The 25,342-nt window shown below is 46.0% G+C and overlaps 1 protein-coding gene across 1 annotated transcript in view; it reads right to left on the reverse strand.

Moving 5' to 3' along the window:
- ZC2HC1B (zinc finger C2HC-type containing 1B) overlaps positions 1 to 25,342 on the reverse strand; it is a 113,683-nt gene that overhangs the window by 41,079 nt on the left and 47,262 nt on the right. Inside the window, exons 3-4 of the mRNA XM_086925742.1 lie at positions 14,928 to 14,936; positions 1,739 to 1,874 (exon numbers count right to left, since the gene is read on the reverse strand). Coding sequence (XP_086781868.1) covers positions 1,739 to 1,874; positions 14,928 to 14,936 — 145 coding nt within the window. The remainder of the gene's footprint in view (positions 1 to 1,738; positions 1,875 to 14,927; positions 14,937 to 25,342) is intronic.

Here is a 25,342-nt window from a genome sequence, read left to right on the forward strand (position 1 = left end):
TCGGATGTACACATCATCGCTATTACATAAATATGAGCACGAGCAGTGTGGCTCTAATGTCACAGTAGAGTATCATGAAAACTATTATGAATACTCCTGCACTCTACTTTTCCTGGCCCCACTGCTTAGAACCCACAATTAATAAACACAAACAGAACAATTAAAAAGGAGTGTAAATAGTGTCACAAAAAATACTTTGTTACTCAATTAATTTCTGGCCCAGATTCAAGCAATCAAATGTTCAAAAACAAATCCAATATGAATAATGTGATTACATTTTCAGGAGTCTTGCGAATGTGTTCAGAATCCAACTTTTATTCATTTATGTTCATGACAAAAACTTTTTTCCAATTAGCCCAGCCAACGTGTTTTGTCCCTTAAGACTTCATCAGGGTTGTGCATTCCAAAACTCTTACATTTTTAAATGGCGTAAAGTGGAGCTTCTGGTTCAATCTCTTCATATGGAATCAGTCTTTCCCCCGGGTGGTATAGTACCCCCTAAATCATCTTTCTCTTTCGTGTTGCGGAGCCCAAATGCCACGGGATAAACACATCATCGCTATTACGTGACATCTTGTAAATCAGGCAAAACTAAAGTTTTCATCTGATACAAATGCCGAACAAGCAGAGGTATGCTCTTTGAATTTATTGAAGTCAGCTTTAATTTGTATCTCGCTATTGAGAATTATTTGTTGTTACTGTGACCATTTCGTTATTGTATCGCTTTGAATTTACTCAGCATGAAGTGTGAACTATCTGCACGGTATATGAATGTGTTGTTACAAAACAATAAAAATGTTGTTGGGAAATTTTTTTTTAACAACTTGCAATTCCTTGATCTATCTATACTAGTATATGGTGGAACAATTGGCACATCTTTATATCGCAAACTGACAGAGAGAAATACCTTATTGCTATATACTAGGAACCATCCATGAGGTTTGTGAGATGGTCTACCCTATGGCGAATTTCTACAGATTCATACAAATTGTGAATGGTGTAAAGCCGGTTTCCGTGAAGCAGCCATTTTGGCTGAGAAACTGTTGGCAAGAGGCTACCCGAGATCCCAAATTTCAAAATCTTTAAAGCATATATGTTATGGCCCTTGGGACACCCTCCTCACTCCCAAAGAACAAAGACCAAATAAACATATTTCTTTTGTGACTACCTATAGTCCAGCTAGCAAGAGCTTAGGCAAAATAATCAAGAAAAACTGTAATATACTCTGATTTCTTCATAATGTATTCTCTTATCTTTTGCTCTTTTCATACAAAAGAGGACATACTTTAGGGGATCATTTGGTACATGCTGTGACCTGGATCCCTTAAGACATGCCTTATTTGCAATTGATCACCAGTAGTTGGGGGTTGCCCCAGTTATTGGGCCACTACAAATGCCAAAATTGTTCAGTTTGTGCACAAACTGGGAATACCAATGAACTCAAGAATGGTACAATACCCTTTTCTCTCAAACATTTCACCAACTGAAGGTCCACCAATGTGATATACACCATTGTAGTTGAGGTCCAGATCATAGTCTGAGGGATCACAGATCCAGCCTGAGCTGAAACTGATAAGTTTTCCCCATTTTCTACAGTATCAAGTGTCACTAGTCATCCATTTTAGGATTCAATTGAAGGTCCACAGACAAAATATCTAATAATATAGCATGCATATTTATAAGAAATAAATATTACAACAACAAAACATTATCTACAATGTAAAGGAAACCAACAGACCTGGATTGATGCTTGGTGGAGGAGGGGGAGGGAGAGGGCGGCCCTCTTTCATGGCTTTAGTTGCTTCTTTGGCTGCTCTGAGGGCAGTGATTAGCTCATTATGCAGTTGCCTCCAATTTGATTTCTTTTCAACAAACTGCATGGAAAATGCCACATACACATGAAAGTTTTACAAGAAGTTTCACTATATTTTTTACCAGACCCCAAATTTGTCTTGTGGTTATTGATGACATTTTAGGGAATCTGATGAAGATGAGATAAACTCTACAAACATTTTAGAAAAGTTGTGTAACATGATGTGGCTGTATGTTTGCATTTGCTAATTCAGTCATTGAAAAGTAATATTAGAAAACTGAGAAAAAGAAACAAAATCAAAATATACTTCAGGAGAGTGTTTCTCTGCTCCGAGGGTCTGTGCATGACAGCAGGACAGTAAGAGAAGACAACCACAAAGTAGGTAGACTGCATGATGGCAGGATAGGCCATCAAAGGAGGTGGGGGGCAGGGCTGTGTACAGCCCCACTTGCACTTTGATGACACTGCCACTGCACACGCACTTAGAACTTCTGACTAGTCTATTTTGCTCCCAGGCATCCTGAGACCAGGGCAGTAAGGCAAGAAATTCCAAACATTTCTATGAGCAGCCAATCCTGTTCATTGGACTCCTCGCAGGAGTGTCAGGCCTCGTGAAGCCCTCGCTGGCTCCAGCCTGGTGCTTCATCCTGATGAGATTTCTGACTTCCATAAAAGAGACTAAGGGCTAAATACGAGTTAGGTGGTCCACCTGTGGTGGAGGTGCGGTGGTGGTCGGGGACTGCTGCAACAGTGATCCGACCGCCGTATTACAACTACGGCGGTCAGAATGCCATTGGACTGCCCTAACTGGCGAGGATTCGCAATCCCTCAGTGGTAGAGCGACGGTCGGGGCAGCAACATGCTGGCAGTGCCGTACCGACTTTCCTTACCTCTGCACTTTTCATGGCGCCGATCCCACCATGAAAAGTGTGGAGGTCAGAAAAGCTGTAGGACCCCCTGGTGCCCCTGTTCATGAGGGTGTATGCAGGAGCTCACATGGTGTGTCCCCCTGTGTGCATGCGTCACAGTTCTAGCATGGCATAGACTGCACAGTCCATGCGAAGCAGGAACTTGCTTTGGTGCTCCTTCGGCTGCAGTTCTGAGGCTCACACATGAGCCTTAGAACTGCACTGCAGCGCCACCTGCCAGGTAGGCCACAAAATGACTGGTAATCTGGTGGGTGGGTGGCGGTCGACTTTGGCAGTGTGGGAGCAGGGTGCTAGTGTCGCGTCCCACTCCCACACCAGTAGGCCCATAGGAATGAATGGGAATGCATTCCTTAATTGTGACTCACAATTTGCAAGTCGCAATTAAGGAATATTTGGGTATCGCAAATTTTATAGCGATTCCTACATGCATAGGCTTTTGCAATTTCTTAATTGCGATTCCTTAATAATCGCAATTAAGGAATCGCAAAAGCCTACATTAATGCGTGTACCTGGGAGTGCCTCAACAAAATCTGGTTACAATAAATTGTATCTGTAAATTGGTGGTAAAGGTTAAGTAAAATTGCTGTTGGGCAGGGAGAAAACATAAGAGCCTCTGATTGTGTAGGCGCATATTTGTCCTGGAGTAATTCGCCTCTTTGATAATAGCTTTCGCATTTGTGAGGATACTATCAGGATTCTCATGAAAGTGCCCCAGGCCTATCTCATGAAATGTACCTCTCACAAATCGAAGCCAAGGAATCATTAGGCACTATCTATTTTAGTACAGTCTTTAATCACATCCCTTGAGAACATTAATTCATCAGACAGCCACATTTTTGCCCGTAGGAGCAAAGGGGCAATGCCTATGCGGTCCTATAAAAATTCCAACCGCAGCTCTCGGTGACAAAGTAGTGTGGGGTCGCTATTCGGGGTCATCAATAGCCTTTTTATGAACTTATTTTTCAAAACCTGTAGTTGACGACTTTTATGGTGGCTCCACATCCCTGCACCATAAGTTGCCACAGACAAGCACTTAGCTTTATAGAGGGTGACTAGCTCTGTCACCGGCTTGTGTCCTAGCCTGCCAGCAAAACGGAATAACCCCTCCAAAACCCTACTTTTATGTTGTACCCTTGCTGTTATGAGTGGTTCCCAATTCATTGTATTATTAAATAAGTTTCCTAAATATGTGAAATTATTCAATTTGTCAATACTTTTCCCCCTCATAACAACATTTCTAGTTTAGGTCAGTTTGGGGGCACACACCCTAATATACAATTTAATAAAATGAACTTACAAATCAAGCTCTAACATAAAATCCATAAAAGCATTGAGGGGCATATTATCAAGGGGGTTTATCTCCGCTTTTTTGGCTTTAAAAGCCAAGAAAGCTGAGATAAAATTATCTCCCTATTACCAAGCTGTCGCTAACACCAGTTAGCGACAGCTAGTAGGAGATAGCGACCATCTTGGGCCCCGCTTTGCATGTCAGTGAAATTTATCACTAATTACATGCAAAGTGGGCGTGCTAGTCGCTAACATCGCTATCTCCTATTACCAACTTTTGGAGATATTCGCGCTAAGCGCGAATATCTCCAAAAGCTAACACCTGCCCCTGAGCAGTTCTTAGCCATGTTATCCAATGGTAGGTGGATAACATGGCTAAGAGCATTAGCTCGGTAATGCATGAATATCGCTGACTTTTCAGCGATATTCATGCATTTCGGCCAATTTTTATCGCTTAGGAGATAAACCTTGATAATAGCAAGGTTCCTAAGCGATAAAAATCGCCGCAGCTCGGCGATAAAAATATTGCCGCTAAGCCAACATAGCGATAATTATCGCTAGTTATTGGTAATATGCCCCGGAGTGTTTTTGGGAGACTATTTGCTATCAAAGCCATTAGCAGTGGGTCATCCGCATACGATAGTAGCGGGAAATAATTGCCACCAATTCTAGGAATATCAGTTTCCTTCTCTAATAAAAATGCCTCTAGGCCATTAGAATAGATTAAAAAGAGAAAAGGAGCTAAAAAGCACCCTTTGACGGATACCTTCAGTGGAACTAATCAGCTTTGTTTTTTCCCCTTGGGGGCTGTATCTTATGGCACCAGTGGTGTTAGTATGTAACCTACGCAAGAGGGAGATGAGTGCTTCCTCAACACCCATTTTTCCCATTAGGGCCCACAATTTCTCCCGATTAACGGTATCGAAAGCGCTAGACAGGTCCATGAAGGTCAGGTGGATAGAACCCTTTATGGCCCTTGTGTACTTGCTAATAATCAGGGACAAATTGAGGCGCTGCTCTGTAGAACCCAGTCCCCTTCTAAACCCATATTAGGTGTTGGACATGACCCCTCTGGTGGTTGCCCAGGCTTCCAGTCGGGCAAGGACGATCAGCTCCAGTACCTGTGCAGTGGCATCCGTAAAGGAGATAGGCCTATAACAAGCCGGGTCATTCTTATTGCCCTTTTTAAAGATAGGTACCACAATGGCCTCCTTTCAAGTTGCTGGAATAGGGCCAATCACCACTCCTTTAAAGACATTAGTCAAAAGGCGTGCCCAAAGGCTAGGATTCCTTTTCAACAAATCAAGTGGAACCCCATCAGGGCATAAGGCTTTCATGCATATTCCTTTCGCTTAAGCCTCCTCAACCTCCGACACTGAGATGGAAAAGCTTAATTGGAAGGCCGTGCTTAGACCGAAAGGCAGGTCCCCACTCTTCTCTTCTAACTGCAGATTGTTCAGATTAAATATAGCCGAGAAGTGGGATTTCCAGACATCCCCAAAATGCGTGAATCCATCTGCATCACCTTGTCCGTAAATAAAGGGTGATTAATGATGTCCCAAAAGCCCTTGGTATCATTAAGGGAACTTTCTCTCTCTAGATCTTCTCATGCCAATCTCCTCAATTCATCTTTCCTTTGGCTGATAATAGTTTTGTACATTTGCCTTGCACGTTTAATTTGATTTCTGTCACAAGGGCAAGCGTGAAGGGCCAGGTATTCACTTTATCAAGGTTCAGAGGAACTGCTGTTCACTCCCACTATAGACTTGATACAGGAATTCACTTTATCAAGGTTCAAAACAGATACATTTCTATCCAAGTCTTCCTGCAGCAAACTCAATATGTCCACTGGTATCTGAGTGGGCTGAGAGTCTTCGCCTTCACTAAAAATGGTTTGTGTTTCTTTATGACAGATTAACCTTCACTCCCTTGTTTATACTGAATTACTGTTAAATTCCATGCGTTCACTGTTAACTGCTGGACTATCTTCTGCTTCATTAGATATTGCGTTATTAACAAATTTGTGGCCATATTATGTTCAGAATCACTCACAAATTTGGCCAGCAATTAGGCCATAGAAAATAAGGTTTTATTCATTGGGGTTAATCAACTTTTAATTTGTTTGTACATCACTCAGCGGGCCTAATTAATGTGTGGTAAGGATGATTTTTCTTGCATTACTTCCAAGTTAGCCATTTGCCATTTGCCCACTTTCTCCGTTTATACCTAGAATGGCACTATCATCTTCTGTAGAGGACAGATCAATCAAATATGGAAGAGAAAATCATATTTTTGTGTATTTATTTATTCATTTATTTATTTATTTATTTATAAAGTTTTATATAGCGCGAACATGCTCCCGAAGGATATCAGAGCGCTTTACAATTTGAGGGAAAGGAAGGTAATAGTAGCAGTACAATCGTCAGAAGGGGTACCAACCTAAACAAATCACACATGCATATCAAACAAAAGGTTACTATCGATAGGGACAATAAAGGGTAAGATAAAACTGCAATATGGAGAGCTGGGAGGGGAGCAAGTGACTAGTATGATAATTTTCAGCATTATTCGTTTGATTTCGGTTTTCCATCAATCAACCTTGATCTTTTGAGCGCTGCACCTCTGAATGTCGAAGCTGCACGGACCAGTGGGTCACTTTCTGAGCTGTTCAGTGTCCCCTGTGCAAGAAAACATTGTCTGGGCTTGTGAATGCAAAACCACCTACGAAAAGGAACACCAACGCTGCTTTCATGCAGTTAGTCCAGTTTATTTCACATCCATACATCAGGGGCGGCTTTAGGCATGTGCAAGCTGTGCACCTGCACAGGGCCGCCAAACCCCAGGGGCCACCACGCCAATATATATCCTTAATATAATAATCCTTTGAGGATGGATACATATTTGCGTGGCGGCCCCTGGCAGGTATTTGGCGGCCTCCGGCTCTGTTCCACTTCCAAACACCCTGACCCCCCCCCCCCCCCCTCCCCCTCCCTTCACTGGCATCCGCGCTCCGCCCCGCCCAGACCCCCTCTTCCGGGGCCACCTACCTACGCTCCCTGCCCAGGGCCGCCATGAGCCTAGAGCCGCCCCTGCATACATTTTTAAAGTCATTTCGTGTCCAAGAACGTTATATTTATTTTACCATGCACGGGGCACTGCTTCTCTACACCCCACAACAATATCACGCTGTCCCTGCACATTCGTCTCATTTTAAATTTAACTGATTTCACACCGAACCTTTTTGCTCAGACCGTCAATTTTGTTGAATGCTGCAATATAACAGTTGTCGCCAAAAATGCTTTTTCAAAGATGATAGAACTGAAGTGCTACTTGCCTCCAAGCAATTTCTGCGTATGTCTCACGTTTACTGCACAATCCCAACAGAAAAGTAGGAGGGGCAGTCAGCAAATTAAACAGTTCAAAATATACCAGGGGCAGATTTACAAGAAACTGACGCATCTCTGCATTACATCAGAGATGCGTCAGTTTAATTGCGACACGCAAAAAAAACCTTGCGCCATTGACAGATGTGTCACGCAAGGATTGACAGATGCGTCACGCATCTGTTCGTGTAAAGGTAACGCATTGCTGGAGTCGTGTCGCAACCACGACGCAACTCCAGCAATGCTCAGGAATGCCTATTCCTATGGTGCTGCGTCACTCCTTATGCCTGCTTCAAGCAGGCGAAAGGTTTTGACACAGTGGCGCCGTAGAAGTGGCACGAGTTTTTTTTTGCGTCGGAACGCCCACCCTGCATACATTATACCTGGCGCAGTTATAATGTGGTGCAGGGCTTTACAATGTGACGCATCTCCCTAGATGCGTCAAATTGTAAATGTGTCACAACCTGGCACATTATTTACGCTGCTGCTGCATCCCAAAAGTGGCGCAATAGCAGCGTTAAAGTGTCTCAAGGGGCATGTAAATCTGCCCCCAGATTTTTGGGCAGAGGGGCAAAGTGGTAGGTGGTGGTCTGGGGGCCTCCATGTACTTTGCAGTGGGGGGGGGGGGTGCTCAAGTTTCCTTACGCTATTGAGTCCTTTCTACTTACTAGTCTCCAATTGTTATCACATTATATAGGGTTTGATCAAGTTTTTGGTATTGTTGTACCAAATCAATCGGAGTATCCGTAGCGGGCTGAGTTTTTAACCCTTCCTCCGATTGGCTACTAGAAAACTCTAAGGGTGCCATATTTTGTTTACCGCCTACATTTGAAGCATGCAACGTAGTTGTTTATTATTTCTTTTTATTGATTTTCATAAACAAAGGATTTTTGTTACAATTTCACATTGCTAGGTTTTGCATTTCCAATTACATAACATATGGTTTCACTGTGCAATTCAGTGGCAAATAACTTACATATCACTGAATCAAAGGAGAGAGGGAGGACTAGGTAAGCTAGTCTGAATCCCCGCTTTTATATATCAAAAATCAAGAAAGACTAGCTAGGTTTTTTACAGGGAAGACTCAATGGAGTACGTATGTCAAGGAAAACCAGTAGGTTTTTAGAAAGCCCTCACCCACCAACCTAGTTGGTGGCATGCTTCATCATCGGGCCCACCACAGTGGCACCTAACGTGCCCCGGGTGTGCTTCGACGCCAGATTACTGCGGAGCTGGTATATTTACTGAGTGTGCAGTGTGGTGAGTGTGAAGGTGAAGATTAAAAAGCCATACAAAAATCCCAGCACCCGAGGGTAAAAAAACACTATTTTAATAAACTGGGTCTCTGTTGGCATATTAAAAGGCAGACGGACACGGTGGAGTATGGATTATGACCTCCAGTGTCCTGTGTGGTCTACATGTTTCAGCCTGGCCTTTCTTAATTTAAAACAGGCTTTCCTCAGGACCAAGTGAGTATGTGTGGAGTTGAAAAGGTTAATTTACAGTGAGTGTTTTTTGTTTTTATGTGTAGCACTCCCTAAGGTGCTATATGGGTGAGAAGGGGATTCCCTCTCGCTTTGCTACATATAACATAAAAGGGGAGGCAGACAGACGTACAGGGTAGAGTCATATTAGCATATTATTGCAAAAACAGTCGTCATACCACCGTCTTATAAGGTGAGTGAACGAACTATGCATGGCTAAAGTGTGGTCTTGTCAGTGGCAAGACTCATGTGATAGTTATCTAGAAGCCGGTTGTTGTGGTGAGCTAGAAAACGGGAATACCAATGTGAGGTTCAGGTAAGTGAAAGAAAATTATCCTCACACAGTATTTTGCTGTTCAAAGCCTCCTTGGGTCGCCTGGCAGAGAAAAAGACCCTAAAAGAAGGTTGTATTGGTTTATAAAATTATCCGACCTGTAAGGGAAGACCTCAACACCTTACCCCAACAGTAGCTGTAGTGCGCAGCCTCATTACTCACGAAACTGTCGATCTGGTTCCTCCTTGGACCTGTCGTCCTTCTGCGGCGCCCGGTTGAGAAAGGAGGGCCTGGCCGAGCATGTTTTTAAAGCCTCCGTGATTGCCTGCACCTGGGTGAGGGTAGAAATAGAGGGAGGGGTGCTCTTGCACGAAAAGCGCCATGTCATCTATGGTCTGCACATGCTTGGGGGGGTAGTGGTCCCTATTCCGCGCGCGAGCCTTTGGTTATGGTGCTCCGCGCATGCGCGGAGGAGCAAAGGCTGTGTACAGCTGCCGCGCATGTGTGGGAGAGCGTAGGAGCGCTCGCTGTTACCAAGGACGCGCTTGGGGGCATAAAGAGTATATTATTGCTCATGGAGAAAAACAGGCAAAGTGAATAAATAATATAGTATAGATGTGCTTGGGAGGAATTAGGATGGGAGGAATAAAATTTAGTTTGTTGGTAGCTCAGAGTGAGACAGATTGGGTTAATGCACAGCATTGTTAAGAGAAGAAAAGGAAACATCATACATCAGGTAGTGAGGGAATTCCACGGTATGGAGTCGTTCAGCCCCCCAGTATGAGTGGATAGACGGTAAATCCAACGTTGTTCTTTTTGGAGGAGATATCTTTCATTGTTTTCAGTTATGGCAAATTGTTCAATCACAGTCCAAGTGAAGTCATTTGGGGTGTGGTTGTGGGACAGGAAGTGGTCTGTAAGTTTACTTATATTTTTGCCACATCGGTCTTTTTCTCTGCCAGGCGACCCAAGGAGGCTTTGAACAGCAAAATACTGTGTGAGGATAATTTTCTTTCACTTACCTGAACCTCACATTGGTATTCCCGTTTTCTAGCTCACCACAACAACCGGCTTCTAGATAACTATCACATGAGTCTTGCCACTGACAAGACCACACTTTAGCCATGCATAGTTCGTTCACTCACCTTATAAGACGGTGGAATGACGACTGTTTTTGCAATAATATGCTAATATGACTCTACCCTGTACGTCTGTCTGTCTCCCCTTTTATGTTATATGTAGCAAAGCGAGAGGGAATCCCCTTCTCACCCATATAGCACCTTAGGGAGTGCTACACATAAAAACAAAAAACACTCACTGTAATTTAACCTTTTCAACTCCACACATACTCACTTGGTCCTGAGAAAAGCCTGTTTTAAATTAAGAAAGGCCAGGCTGAAACATGTAGACCACACAGGACACTGGAGGTCATAATCCATACTCCACCGTGTCCGTCTGCCTTTTAATATGCCAACAGAGACCCAGTTTATTAAAATAGTGTTTTTTTACCCTCGGGTGCTGGGATTTTTGTATGGCTTTTTAATCTTCACCTTCACACTCACCACACTGCACACTCAGTAAATATACCAGCTCCGCAGTAATCTGGCGTCGAAGCACACCCGGGGCACGTTAGGTGCCACTGTGGTGGGCCCGATGATGAAGCATGCCACCAACTAGGTTGGTGGGTGAGGGCTTTCTAAAAACCTACTGGTTTTCCTTGACATACGTACTCCATTGAGTCTTCCCTGTAAAAAAATAACTTACATAAACATCAACAATAACAGCAAAAAAACAATCTCCATTCTGCATGACTCCTTGGTTTGAGAATAGTCCATTTCGTTATCGTGGGCTGTCATTATCACATTATATTTAACAATAAACAGAGATAAAAACATGCATTATTTCTCACAGTATATTGTACCATCCCCACTTTTTACATCTTAGCTCGTTAGAACAGAGTTTGCGGTCATCATGTAAACAACATATGGGGCCCATATATCTTGTGGTCGTGAGGATTCAGGCAGCTCTTCTGCATAGGTTTCCAGCTGGGTTTTACAATAGGCCACATCTCGTAGCCAGTCTTTTTTCTGCTGCGCCTTTTTCCCGCCCCAGCAAATTGACATTCGGGGGCAGATTTATGTTAACTGGCGCATCCCGAGGGATGCGCCAGTTAACGTGCGCCACAGCTACGCCACCCATGGTGCGCCGCATTTATAATGCGGCTCACCATGGTGCAAAAACGGCACAGATGCGTCACGCATCTGTGCCAGAAATGTGGCGCATTGCTGGAGTTGCGTCGCAAGCGCGACGCAGCTCCAGTAAGGCTCGGGGGTGCCCCATCTACACAATGCTGCATCAAGACCTACGCCTGCTTCAAGCAGGCGCAGGGTTTTGACGCAGCATTGGGCAGAAAGTGACTGAGTGAAATCTCATAGATTTCACTCAGCCACTTTCAGGAGGCGTTCCTGCGCAGGAACGCCCCCCCCTGCGCAGGAACGACTCCTTATGGCGCCGGGCTTTACAACGTGACGCATCTCCTAGAGGCGTCACGTTGTAAATAGGGCGCATTGTTTGCGCCGCAGTTGCTTCAAATAAAGTGACGCAATTGGGGTGCAAGGGCATCATAAATCTGCCCCTCGGTGTTTAGCCAGTAGTACGACCACCGCTATAAACTTACGATGCGCCCCGGGTATTGTTTTCAGCAGGCCTAATAGACATAATTCTGGTGTACAGGCAATCCCCACCCTATCATCTCAGTCAGTAGGCTTGTTATCTGTATCCAGTACGTTGCTGTAGGTTTGCACAGCCAAGCAAGGTGGATAAAATCTGCATCATCCGCTTTACAGCGTTTGCATTTCGCATCCTGCTGCAGCCCAGACGTATGTAATTGTTGTGGGGTATAATAAGCCTGCTGTAGGAATTTAAAATGTATAATCTTTAAATTACAATTACACATAAGTTTATTTAATAGCTTGCAGCATGTTTCCCAGTCATCAGGCGTGATGTGTGTGTTCAGCACAGTATTCCATTTTTCTCTGGCGCTGTCTATTGAGGTAGACATTTCTTTTTTTGCAGTTTTGCACAGGTTACTTATCAAGTTTTTCCTATCTTTACACCCAATCATGGTTCTCAGTGACAGTAGCTCCGTCAGTTCCCGCGAGAAGCTGGTATTTACAGCCAGATTCATCAAGGTAAGGAATTGCGAGTCCTTAATAGCGAATTTTAAGGATTTGCTATTAAGGACTCGCAAAACGGGATTCATGTAGGAATCGCAATTGAATTTGCGATTCCCACTGATTCCTTATTTGCAATTAGCTAATTGCTAATCGCAAATAAGGAATAACTCCCCATTCATTCCTATGGGCCCATAGGAATGAATGGGGAGTCATTCCTTATTTGCGATTAGCAATTAGCTAATCACAAATAAGGAAGCGAATTCAAGGGTGCCAGGGGTGTCCTGGACACCCTGTAGCACCCTTGAAATGTAATCAACAATAGTGTTGCGCACACACATGTCCAAAGGACATGTGTGTGTGTAACATGCAACTTAGAAAAATGCGTTTAAATGCATTTTTCTAAGTTTTCGCTATTTACCACGTGGTTTGACCTCGCGGTAAATAACGGTCCAAAATTGCGATTTCGCAATTTTAAAATAGTTCATGAATTGCATTTAAAGAATCTCAAATAGAGATTCCTTAAATGCAATTCCTCGCAAATGTGCGAATTCTTTAATAGCGAATTTTGCATTTGGGATGATGAATCCCAAATGCAAAAATTGCACTCGCAAAGGGCCAGATTCTCAGAATCTGGCCCTTTGCAAGCGTAATTAAGCTTGATGAATCTGGCCGATAGTGTTTTCATGGCCAGTCTTCATCTATGATATACAAATCGTTACCTCAGGTTACCCAGGAGGCCGGTGGTGAATGACTCGAGTGAGAGGAACTCCCCGGTGGGGAAAGCATCCCCTATGCTGTGTGGAGACCTGCCTCTTGGTTTTATCGCTAACGCTCCTGCTTCGCTCGTAACCGATAGTGAGGGGTGACACAGTAATGGTAAATTATGTGCGTATGTTGGTAATTTCCCCGCTTGTGCTGCTAGCGTGTTCCAGGCTATGATTGTGCTCTCCATTGGGCTAGCATCCTTGAGATTCAACACCTTGCGCTCATGTAAAAGCACAGCGGTGATAGAAATGGGGTGAGCGTCATCGGCCTACACCGCCACATGTGCAATAAAGCTGTGATGCTGATACCAATAGTGAGCAAAGTGGGCCTGGGCACATAAGTAATATAAATATACATCCGGCGCGTGTATGGACAAGTGAGGGTCTGCCAGATAATTCTAGAGTGTTTGCCTGCCCTAGTTAGGGTGACAAAACAGGATTGCAGTGTTTTAAAAAATGCCAGTGTTAGAGGTATGGGAATATTGACAAAAAAATATAAAAATTTAGGGAGAATAACCCTTTTTATTAGTGTTATTCTATCAGCTAACGATAGAGGAAGCTGTATCCATTGCACTTTCAGTGCTCTTTCAGTTTGGTGATGGCAGTACCATAATTCATCCTGATGACCACTTCAGGATCTCTATCTACCCAAGTATTTAAAGGATGACATACACCACATTAGTAGAAATTCTGTGTTGTGCGGCGTAGCTGCTGGAGTTAGGGGGAATGCTACAGATTTATTCCAGTTTATGATCAGACAGCATTTTAGGTAAATGTGTGACCAAGTGCTCGCCATCCTAGTCACCAATCAGTAGTCTAGACGAGACAACTTGTTATGTGCAGTGGACACATATGTACCCTCTTTCATGTCAGAGTGTCTAAGACGCCATATGTCAATGAGATCCCATGTTTCCATGCCATCTCTGAGAACTTTACGTCCCTGCTTGGTTGGGGAGCATTGGGAATTAGATCTGTCCATGGCCAAGTCAAGCAGTATATTGAAATCCCCTTCTCATATGACCATGGGTGGCTGAAGCTTGTAAAGCCTAGTAAATATAGCGGTGTATAGTTCTGGGTTGACCCATATAGAATTTTTGAATGTTATGTGAGTGCCCCTGCCGTTACTCTGCCATATAACATATCTCCCCTGATTGTCCGATTCTACTTGAGTGGTGACGAACGGAACACCTTTCCCTATTAGTATGAGTACTCCTCTGGAATAGGTGGAGTAAGAGGATGCTCGTTTGTCATGTGCCCATCGCAGTCCAATATTTGTTGCCGCTCGAGCCGTGAGGTGTGTCTCCTGTATGAAGGCCACATCTATCCGGTGCCTGTCTAGATACGCGAACATCTGTCTAACTTTTTTAGGGTTATTCAGGCCCCACACATTCCATGTGAGTAACGTCAGTGTGTGTAAGTGGTTATATTCTGGAATGATTTAGTTCCTCTGTCTAAGTATGTCAGCATTTCATGTGTAAGCCTTACCCAACAAGAGAGATATCTTGAGAGAATCATGCATGCAATCAGCAGCTGGAGATTAAAAAAACTAGCACAGTTACCCCCCCACCTACCCTAGCGTAGTAACAGTGCCAGAGCCATACCCAGCAATGAGAAAACAGTTCCCTTTAAACAGGGACCGCCCTCTTAAATACAGAGGAGTATAATGGAACCAACACATTCAGTCACAGTTGGGGTCTACCTTGTTTGGGGGCGTCAGAACACTTTACCCTTCCAAAACCGAAGGGGGCTGGGGAGAGACTTCTATAACCCCACGCATCTCGTTCAACTTAGCCTTGACCAGTAGGCGACTTTTGCACCTTAGAAGTCTTTACCCACACTGTGTGCCCCGCATTCCGAAGGAATCGGTCATAATACAACATGGTTTACAGTGATGCAATGTTCCCTCTCATTTTTTTCCTCTGTGTGAGGTAGTGGAGGGTCTCTGTGCACTGCAACCATGGCTATGTGCACCAGGAACCAGACCGCGTGCATGTGCAGAGCCAAACGTTACTCCAAATGTTTACTTAAAAAAGTGAAAGGATGGTTCATTTTCACACATACAGCGCCACGTTAAGGGTCTTAAGGCTGGTTTGCAAATTGGATAAACACGCCATGACATGGATTGGTTACACAGGCAAGTACACTTCCGGTTTAGAAAAGCACAAGACTCCAACAGTGGTACCATTATAAGTAAACACCAAGCTCCCTCTGTCTGAAGAGAGGGCTTGACATTTGACCTCTGTCTTTGAATGCACAGCAAATGTGACAAGATAAGACCAAGATGTAAAGGCCTGTTTACTGAAAGTGAATTTGTGGAAGAATACAGTAATCAAAGTCTGGGCCTACGGGATGGACAAAGTCAAGCTGGATAGCCTAAAGCAAATAATGCCAGAAAATAGAAAGCATGAAAATGTGACTTACAAACCCCAAAGCCAACAGTAAGCAATGCATTTCTAGGTTAGCTTTCTGAATGTCTCCAAAATGTCTTTAGAAACCCAGACAGTGCAAGGCTTTCAGCTAAAAAAACGAAAGCTGGCAGGAACATGACACATTGCTGCAGGTAGGCAGGGACGAAGTTCAGTGACAGACCAGGGGATGACAAGAATGGGCAACATTGCTACAAGTGGGTAGGGAAGTAGTGCAGTCACAGAGCAGGAGGTGGCAGAAATGGAGAACCTTGGTGCAAGGGGGCAGGGAAGAAAAAAACTTGCTGGGGTAGAGAATAACAACAGCCGTTAAAGTGGCTGGGAAGGGCTCGTGGTTAGCACTGAGCACTCAGTTAGGCTACCTTAAAGCAATTCATGTTACACCTCAGGGTTTAGTTTATGGATTAAAGCCTATTCAGAAGATGCAATCCTTTTATGCAAAACCGACTACCATCAGAGTTGGTGAGGAAAGAGCATATTTGAAAGAGACAAGCTTGAATGTCACCTCAATGGCACAGCAGCCCACTTTACCTTAAACTATATTTCAGGAATGCAATGATCCCTGACATGGTAAGTTGATGTGCCAGGAACTAAGATGCCACAACAAGTTTTAAATTCCTGTTTAAGCCACACTGGTATTTGTCAGTATTAGTTAACGCATAAAAAAGGAATTCACTACAACCCCTAAGAGCAAGAAGTGCAGTGAGTCTTTAATGCATGCGAGTCATTGGGGTCTGTTCCGTTCTGGCAAGTGCCTCCTAAACTGGGTATACCATCAGCCCAGAGTGATGCCAGTAACAGTACCCATGCTCCTCTCCAGTGAAGGATGCCGCCATAGGCATAAATAAAACAGGATATATAGGGCCCTATTGTGAATGGGTCACTAATCCAAGCAGAGGGCAGACTGGTCATTTAAACCTGCTTCACAGGAACGGCCTTTCTCAGCTGACTCAAACTATTGTACTTTATTTACCCGGCTCCTTGCCCCAGCCCTCCACTTCTCCCTGCTGCGTGAAAGTGGAGAGCGAAACCCCGGTACAGAGATGGTTGCTTTTGGTACTTCACAGACGATCGCCTCGACTTTATTGCATGGTCGAGGCGCATTGGTTTACAGTGAGTGACAACCAGTTTGTATACCAATAAGAGTCTTGCTGCTCCTAAACATAATGCTCCATAACTCCACTCCAACGCCCATGCACCTCTTCCTGCCTTACCTCTCTTGTTTCTTCTCTTCCTCTGGTCTTTTCCCATTCTCCTCTACCGTCCTTTCTCTTATTGCGTACTCCTCCTCTTTCTCACATTATCCTTCCACCCTCTGAAGTTGTCTTCCTGCCCCCCCACCAAATGCGAAGTTCTCCCTGCCCTGCAGCCCAATTCACACCTCTACAACTCCTATCAAATGCCATTGTTTCCTTCCTTGCCTTAGCTCCATCATTCCTCTCTATTGTTCCCATAATCCACCATGCCCTCCCCTGCTTTCCTAACCCCCCACCTCCTTCCACTCACCCTCAGCCCCTCCTGCTTTCTTTTTTTTAAATCTCTGATCACTTGCTCCCTTCTTGCTACTAAGGCTACTTTTCTGCATCCACTCTTGAAGGCCCATGGTAAATCAGCAAGTAGCATAACTCGCACTAAACAGTCATGTTTTGCTTGACCAGGTTATCTTATACAACACCAATAGTTCTAAATCTTAAAAGCGCGAGACCTGTTGCATTGCAAAGGCTTGTTTTTGTTGTGAGCCCTGCAGGATGCTCTGCTTTTCCTTCATGCAGGGGCAGGGCTCACTTCACACCTCAGAAGAGTTCCAGCGTCAGCCTAACCGCTGTTATCATGCAGATGCAGCAATTAGGCTAAGAGAAAGAGGTGTCAGTAAAGGACAGCTGGAAACCCTGCCCTGCCCAGTCTACAGCAGCTGAAAGGGATGCAGGAGTCATATTACCCTTTCATCCCATGGCAACGTGGCCCAGGAGAGGGGGCCCCGCCTTGGGTCTTTCACGCTTCACCATAACTGCCCACTAGTATAATGACATGCACACTTTCAACAGGATGAAGGGCTCGTGAGGGGGGCCTGTTGTAGTTAAAAGGCTAGAGGGCCTGGGCAGCTGCCCACACTGCCCATGCCTAGCGCCGGCCCTGAACACAACAATACATTAAGTTTGCAAACAGTGCGTATGCTTCTTAAAGTCAATCCAAAAGCACACGCAGTGTTTGCTTTCAGAAGGTCTTTGTATCGCTACTGGGGGGGGTGCTTTGGCAATTAAGTGTGCAGAAATTCCAGCAGCTTCATATAATGCACATGTTTAATTCCGAGGTAACAGTGACGTTGCCGCGGACATAAACGTGTGCATTAAATGAAGCTGCTGTGATTTCGGCACACTTACTTGCCAAAGTCTCCAGTGCCATCTAGTTGATTTTTAATTAATTTACCTGTTGAATAAAAGTCCAAAGAGATTACTGATCGTGGAATTGCATTCAGAGCAACAGCTCGGGTCCTGGACAATATGCAGAGGAGAGGTTTCTAATTCTTCGATCACCGAGACAAAAGTACAGCAAGTGCCCACATCTTAATGACCAACTTACCTGCCGCTCCCCATTGTTTCCTTCTAGGTGATCACTTTTGCTGCCCTCCGCAATCAGGAAATGCCAGTTTTCGTGCCACTCACTTCTAAAAGTGGTGGTGCGAACACTCTCAAGGGATGTGATGTGTGAGTGCGCGCGCCACACATGGCACTGTGCGCTCAGGATTATAGAGGTGCGCGGGCGCGCGACCGCGTGGCTTATTGGGAACACTGATCATAAGATATGCATTTGTAATGGTTTCACTTATCTGTCCATACAAAGCCATATCAGTTTTATTCATCTTGGGAGCAGCAGGCATCAGCGCTTTCATCTTCACTTGTCTGAGGGGCCCTCTGTTGTTTTGCCTTTTTGTCATATTCCATGGCGTCTTTAGGGCTGTTGAAAATCAAAGGACAGCCATTCTTTTCCACTTTGAGCTGTGCCGGATATAGCATGGCGTATTTCAATCCTATCTCTTGAAGCTTCTTTGTGGCAGGTCCAAATTGAGGCCGTACCGCTTGCACCGCCACTGTAAAGTCTGGGTAGAAAGAAACGTTGCTCCTCTCAAAGTGAATGTTACCCTTCTCTTGGGATAAGCGTAACATGGTGTCCCTCTCCCTGTAATTTAAGAGTTTCACTATTATGGGACGTGGTGGGGTTCCAGGTGGAGGTCTCGCTTGCAGGGATCTATGCACCCTTTCTACCACGAATACCGTCTAGAGGTCGTTGCTGCCAAATATGCGCTGTATCATTTCCTCCATATAGTGTTCCACACAGCCAGTATTCGTGGATTCCGGGACACCTAGTATACGTAGGTTTTTATGGAGCGAGCGCGCCTCCAAATCTTCATTTTTGGTGTGAATGATGGCCTTATCATTGTTTAGCTGTTTGCTGCACATCTTTTGAACCTCATCTTCTGTATCTGAAATACGTGTTTCCTCCTCGGTGAGCCTGCCATCATGTTTACTTCAGCTTAGATGCCATTGTGTCCATGCGTGCATTTAGGGCATCAATTTTTCCATCTATAGAAACAAGACTTTGCTGCATGGCTTGCAAGGTTATTTCCAATGAGCTGCTCAGTTGCGAAGTGAGCATGCTGCGTCAGCTTACATGCATTTTTAGATTCGAAAGTGAGGCGCGATTGCTGCCTGTCTGTCTTCCCCATGTCTTGACTGGGCATGTGAGACTGAAACCGCGTGTTAAGGGTACCAGTTGCGCTGTTGTAAATATGGCAGCGTGGTCGGAAGCCTCAGGCCCACCAGTTCTTCAAAATGGAGTCGAGGTTATTTCTCTGTCTCAATGAGTCTGGTACTGTGCTGCTGAGGGCACGCTACTATGTACAACATAATTCTTCTTTTCTGCACCACTTCAGCTTAATATATTGTCCCCTGGTAGGCTCCTGTCTGTCACCCCAGATCAAGGTCTATCGGAGATGCCTCTCTCCTGTTGCACCAGAGTGAGGGGTCTTGAGCTGGTCCACAGGCCCCAGTCTTGTTATCTTGCCGGGTTGTGGGTATTTGTTGTTTGGTTGCGAGTGGCAGCTTCTATTTATGGTGTTGTGCCTTCACAGCATGTACTTGTGTGGGTCTCAACAGTGCACTTCTTTTACCCTGCCTGCCACATTTAGAGACTCCCCGAGGGTCCCAGCAGCCAGAGCACGACTCAACGACACCCAGGAATCGATTGTGAAGGGTAGAAGGGAACAGCAGCGCCACCCGGAGCTTGCACACTGTGTCCGCCCCGTGCTCCGCTGCTCCCGGCTTGCTAGCAGGTACCGAAGGGAGGGGGGCGAGTGCAGCAGCGCCCTCTCATCTCAGAAAATCGCAGACTGTGGGTCCCCACCAAGCCGCCCCACAGCTCCAGGACCCAGGGAGGTCTCGCGCAAACAGCCTCAGCACTTCTCCGCCTTGTGGGTAAGCAGGGCCGCCCCCACGCCACAATCACTGCCTCAGACCACGGGGCCTCACCATGCAGCCGCGGCAATCACAGAAGTTTACGCCAGCAGTCTCTCACCCCTCAGTCACCGCTCTCTCTGGTCGCTAGTCCAGCACAATATCGGTATGCGGAGCTATGTGAGACGTTCAGCTCTTTGGCAGCGCTGCTCACATTTTTCACTGTGAATCCGCCATGTTGATCCCTGAAGTCACCACACCTCGGCTCATATAGGGGTACCTCCCCGCTTTCTTGCAGATCAGTGGGCACAGGGGTAGTCTGCCTTACAATTCGTGTCTTTTAAGCCATCGATGTTTATGCGAGGCTCGGATTATTGTCGGATTGTTGTCCACAGCCGGCAGAGCAATGCTAGAGCGCGGCCCTTGTGCCATTGGCTCAACAGTGCCCCCATGTTACAGTCAATTGTTGATCTAGTGCTGTACTAGTAGTGCTGGTGTAAAGCTGATGTGTGCCAATGAAATCCAACCAGGCCCAGTTTACTTTAGGAATATGGAAGACGGTAATAGCGTGATTACAACACAAGGGTGGCCGGTTTGACCCTCTGCCTTACAGGCTGCACTTACTGCCTTGAACATACAAACCTTTTAGTTAGTGTTTGGTTACTGTATATTTTAAATCAGTCACTCTGCTTTTCACATTCGCAGACATCGCCGAATTGCAATCTTTTAACCATTTGCCACATCCTGCGGAGAGCCTGGTGAAGGGCTCCTGTGAAGTTGTGTTTGAAACACCATTGTTTTTAAATTTGTCACTCGGCTTAGCACATGCAGATACGGTCAAATTGTAACCCTTAACTGCCTGCCATAACTTGTCCTCCTTACCTGCTACATTGCTTGTTCCTCGGTTTACCGCGGAATATTCAGTTTGTGTGGAGGGAACTGAAGCACACAGGAAGTGCTATTAGCATACTTCCGGTAAACAAGGCGGAGATTCCGGTCTAGCTCCACATCTTGCCCATAAAATACTGATGCCTGCCTCAACGCGCATGCCCGTCTGCGCCCGTCCGCGGCCGACCGGGGCCTGGGGCCAGACCCCCTGGTCAAATACAGACCTATTCAGAGGTAGAACTGCACACTCTCGCCTCATGCAGCCACACCCTCATTGAAAAAATTGTAGGTCAGCTGAGAACAGAAAATCTGTTTAGATGTAACTAAAAATCCCCCCGGCCTGAATGTGGCAGTTCTAAACTCTAGATCCTTACATAAACATCACCTAGAAGTCTTCTCACTACTCCAGGATGGTGATATAGATATGTTAGCCCTCACTGAAACTTGGTTAGGCGACACCTCACACCGCATATCATCGCTACCCTTCCAAAGAACTTCAATGCTTTCTGGCACAATAGAAAAGGAAATGCCAGAGGAGGTGGGGGTAGCAATTCTCTTTCATAAGCGGATAAAGGCTACTCAAATAGTGGCATAGATCCTTGACCAGGCAGAATTACTAGGGGTAAAATTCCAATTTAAATCATCCTGCCTACTAATGTTGGTCAATCAATCAATCAATCAATACATATATAGAGCGTGCTACTGACCCGTAGGGGTCTCAAGGCTCTAAAGGGAGGGGGCGGGGTGCTGCTACTGCTCGAAGAGCCAGGTCTTGAGGTGTTTCCTGAAGGTGAGATGGTCCTGGGTCAGTCGTAGGTGGGCGGGGAGGGAGTACCACGTCTTGGCAGCCAGGAGGAGAATGATCTTCCTCCAGTGGTGGTTCTGCAAATCCGTGGGATGGTGGCGAGGGCAAGGTTGGCAGGGCGGAGCTTGCGGGTTGGAGTGTGGAACGTGAGGTGGTTGTTGAGGTATTCGGGGCCTATGTCGTGGAGCGCTTTGTGTGCGTCGGTTAGGAGCCCGAACGTCATCCTTTTGCTGACGGGGAGCCAGTGCAGATCTTTCAGGTGGGCAAATATGTGGCTGTGGCGAGGGATGTTGAGGATGAGTCGTGCGGATGCGTTCTGAATGCGCTAGAGTCTTTTCTGATGTTTGACTCTGGTTCCTGCGTATAGGGCGTTCCCGTAGTCTAGTCGGCTGGTGACAAGGGCCTGGGTGACCGTTTTTCTAGTTCCGGTAAGGATCCACAGGAAGATCTTTCGGAGCATGCGCAGGGTGTTAAAACATGAGGATGAGATGGCGTTGACTTGCTTGGTCATCGTGAGAGAGGAGTCCAGGATGAATCCCAGGTTGCGTTCTTGTTCTGTGGGTGTCAGTGTGGTGCGCAGTGCTGTGGGTCACCAGGAGTCGTCCCAGGCAAACGGGGATGGTCCAAGGATGAGGACCTCCATCTTGTTCAGTTTTAGACGGCTAAGTTTCATCCATTCAACAACGTTTTTCATTCCTTCCTGGAGTTTGAATTTGGCGGTGGCTGGGTCTTTGGTGAGGGAGAGTATCAGCTGGGTGTGGTCAGCGTATGAGATGATGTTGAGGTTGTGTTTGCGTGCGATGGTGGCGAGTGGGCTCATGTAGATATTGAAGAGGGTTGGGCTGAGCGACGAGCCTTGGGGCAAGCCGCAGATGATATCGGTGGCCACGGAGCGGAAGGGAGAGAGGTGGACTCTCTGGGTTCTGTCGGAGAGGAACGAGGTGATCCAGTCCAGGGATTTACCTTGGATCCCAGCGTTGTGGAGGCGGGTTATAAGGGTGCGATGGCAGACTGTATCAAAGGTGGCTGAGAGGTCTAGGAGGATGAAGGCGGTTGTTTTCCTGATGTCAAGCAGGGTCCTGATGTCATCGGTGGCTGCGATGAGGGCGGTCTCGGTGGTTGGCTCGAAATCCCGACTGGGATGGGTCGAGGGAGTCATTGGTCTCAAGGAATGCGGTCGGCTGTTAATTGACGGTCTTCTCGATGACTTTTGTATGGAAGGAAAGAAGAGAGATGGGGCTGAAGTTCTTGAGGTCGTATAGCGCCCCGCGGCTAACCCTTAACTTCAATGATTTGTTTATGGAAATTGTTACTGATCTTTGCTCCCGGTACAAACGTCTTTTTATGACAGGTGATTTCAACTACCACTGGGACACTGCCCCGAAAGAGCCGCCCGCTAGCCAGTTTGAGATAGGATTGCGCGCAATGGGGCTTCACCAACTAGTGGATGCCCCCACTCACTCAAAAGGACATACCCTAGGTCTCATCTGGAATTCGCAACCATCGGCCAGCTTAACAGATATCAGCCCCTGCACCTGGTCGGACCATGCGCTTCTTAGTTGTTGGGTCCCGTTGAAAACAAATTTTCACAACCACACTCAGAGTGGAATAAGGTGCATAATTGGAAGAATGTCGACGCCGACAACCTAGTAGAAACCCTACTTAGCTTCTCCCATAAACCCTCGCTTAAATCAGGAAATGTAGACCTGGAGAGCAAGGCCATTACCAATACCCTACGCCGAGCCATAGACAAAGTGGCCCCGGATAGAGTTAGAGCGAGAAATAAAGGGAAGGGGGCTCCCTGGTTTAATGAGACCCTGAGGGAACTTAAGCAAAGCCTCCGCCATGCCGAGAGGCGATGGCGGACAGCCTATGAACCAGAGGATCTGGCAATATATAAATCTTGACTAACTCTTTATAAAAGATCCATTATTGGCAGAAAGGCTGAATACTATGAGGCGAGAATTTTCATTGCTCCAAACAAGCAGAAAGAAAATTTAAAAATGTTGAAAGAACTTAGCCAAAAATCTGAAGTAAAAGCTACAGATGCTTTGCTAGACTGCAATACCTTTCAGACATACTTCCTACAAAAAGTCAGGGATATTATATCTGAGATCAACAACTCCCCCACCAACCAGAACCCCTGAGTTCTACACAAGGCCCCCTGCCCTCGATAACCAACTCACCGCCTTCCCCCGCCTTGATTTCACCTCACTGACACAATTAATGAATCGTATCAAATCAGGTTCCCCTTCCCCAGTTTCTCTCACTACTGAACAACTCCCTCTAGGCTGGCTGGCTACCTACCCTCCAGCTTGAAGGAGGCTAGAGTAATCCCCCTTCAAAAGAAACCGGGAGCAGACGCAGCCATCCTCAAAAATTATAGGCCTATTTTCCAGATTCCCTTCCTAGCGAAAGTGGTAGAACAACATGTTCTCAAAACTCTCTCACTTTTCCTGGAAGAACACCAACTACTTCAAGTACAACAAGCGGGATTTAGGGCTCACCACAGCAACGAACTGGTGATGCTCTGCGTCCTGGATGACCTTAGAACCAAGGCTGATAATAAACAACGAGCCCCCTGATCCTATTAGACCTATCGGCAGCGTTCGATACGGTCAGCCATGCCCGGCTACTGGATCAACTAATGGCCTTGGGGATCCAGGAGCCGGCACACCGGTGGCTGGAATCCTTCCTGACGGGGCGATCCCAGAGGATTCAGTTGGGGGAACAGGTATCAGATTGTGGTGCCCTCACCTGCGGCATCCCCCGGCCTCTGCCCTCTCCCAGCTCCTCTTTAACATCTACCTGCAGCCTCTGATGTAGGCCCTTGTCTATATGGACTGCCGTGTCTTCAATTATGCAGATGACACCTAGCTCAATTTTCCGGATTGATAACTCCACCCACGCCCAGGAATCAGCGCAAAATATCCTTAGATTTACCATAAACTGGATGACTGCAAACTCATTAAAAATCAATCCTGAGAAAACGGAAGTTCTTGTCATCCCTATAAAAGGCAACCCGTGAAGCGATCAATTCTGGCCCCAGGAACTGGGTGCCACTCCCACCCCAGCAGTTGCCGTGAAAAGCCTAGGCATTAATCTTGACTCAGAGCCCTCCATGGCTAACCAAGTTAGCGCAGTGGTAGGCACCTGCATAGGGCTCTTGAGAAAGTTACGGAAACTTGTCCCTCTCCTTCCAACTGCCTCCTTAGAAATGATTGTGTCGGCCACTATTGTCTCCAGACTCGATTACGGAAATGCCCTATATTTAGGCCTCCCTCAAAAGCTTATTAACAAATTACAAGTGGTACTTAACAATGCAGCTAGGCTGATCTTTAAGTTACCAAGAGGGGGCCACGCCTCCCCTCCGCTGCACAAACTACACTGGCTCCTCATCAAGCAGAGAGTACATTTCAAGGGCCTCTGCATTACCCACAAAGCGATCTATAGCGAAGCCCCGGCCTATATCAAGGAATGTTTGAGGAGCTATGTTCCGGGACGCACACTGCGGTCCTCTGAAGCCTGCCACCTGGCCACCCCAAGATGCAACACTGCATCTAAAGGGGGCAGAGCCTTCTTTGTGCTGCTCCCACAACTCTGGAACCAGCTGCCCGACCACCTGCGCAAAGAACGGGCTCTCTTCCTGTTCAGGAAACAAC

Source organism: Lissotriton vulgaris, chromosome 6 (assembly GCF_964263255.1).
Source record: "Lissotriton vulgaris chromosome 6, aLisVul1.2, whole genome shotgun sequence".
NCBI classification, from domain to species: Eukaryota; Metazoa; Chordata; class Amphibia; order Caudata; family Salamandridae; genus Lissotriton; species Lissotriton vulgaris.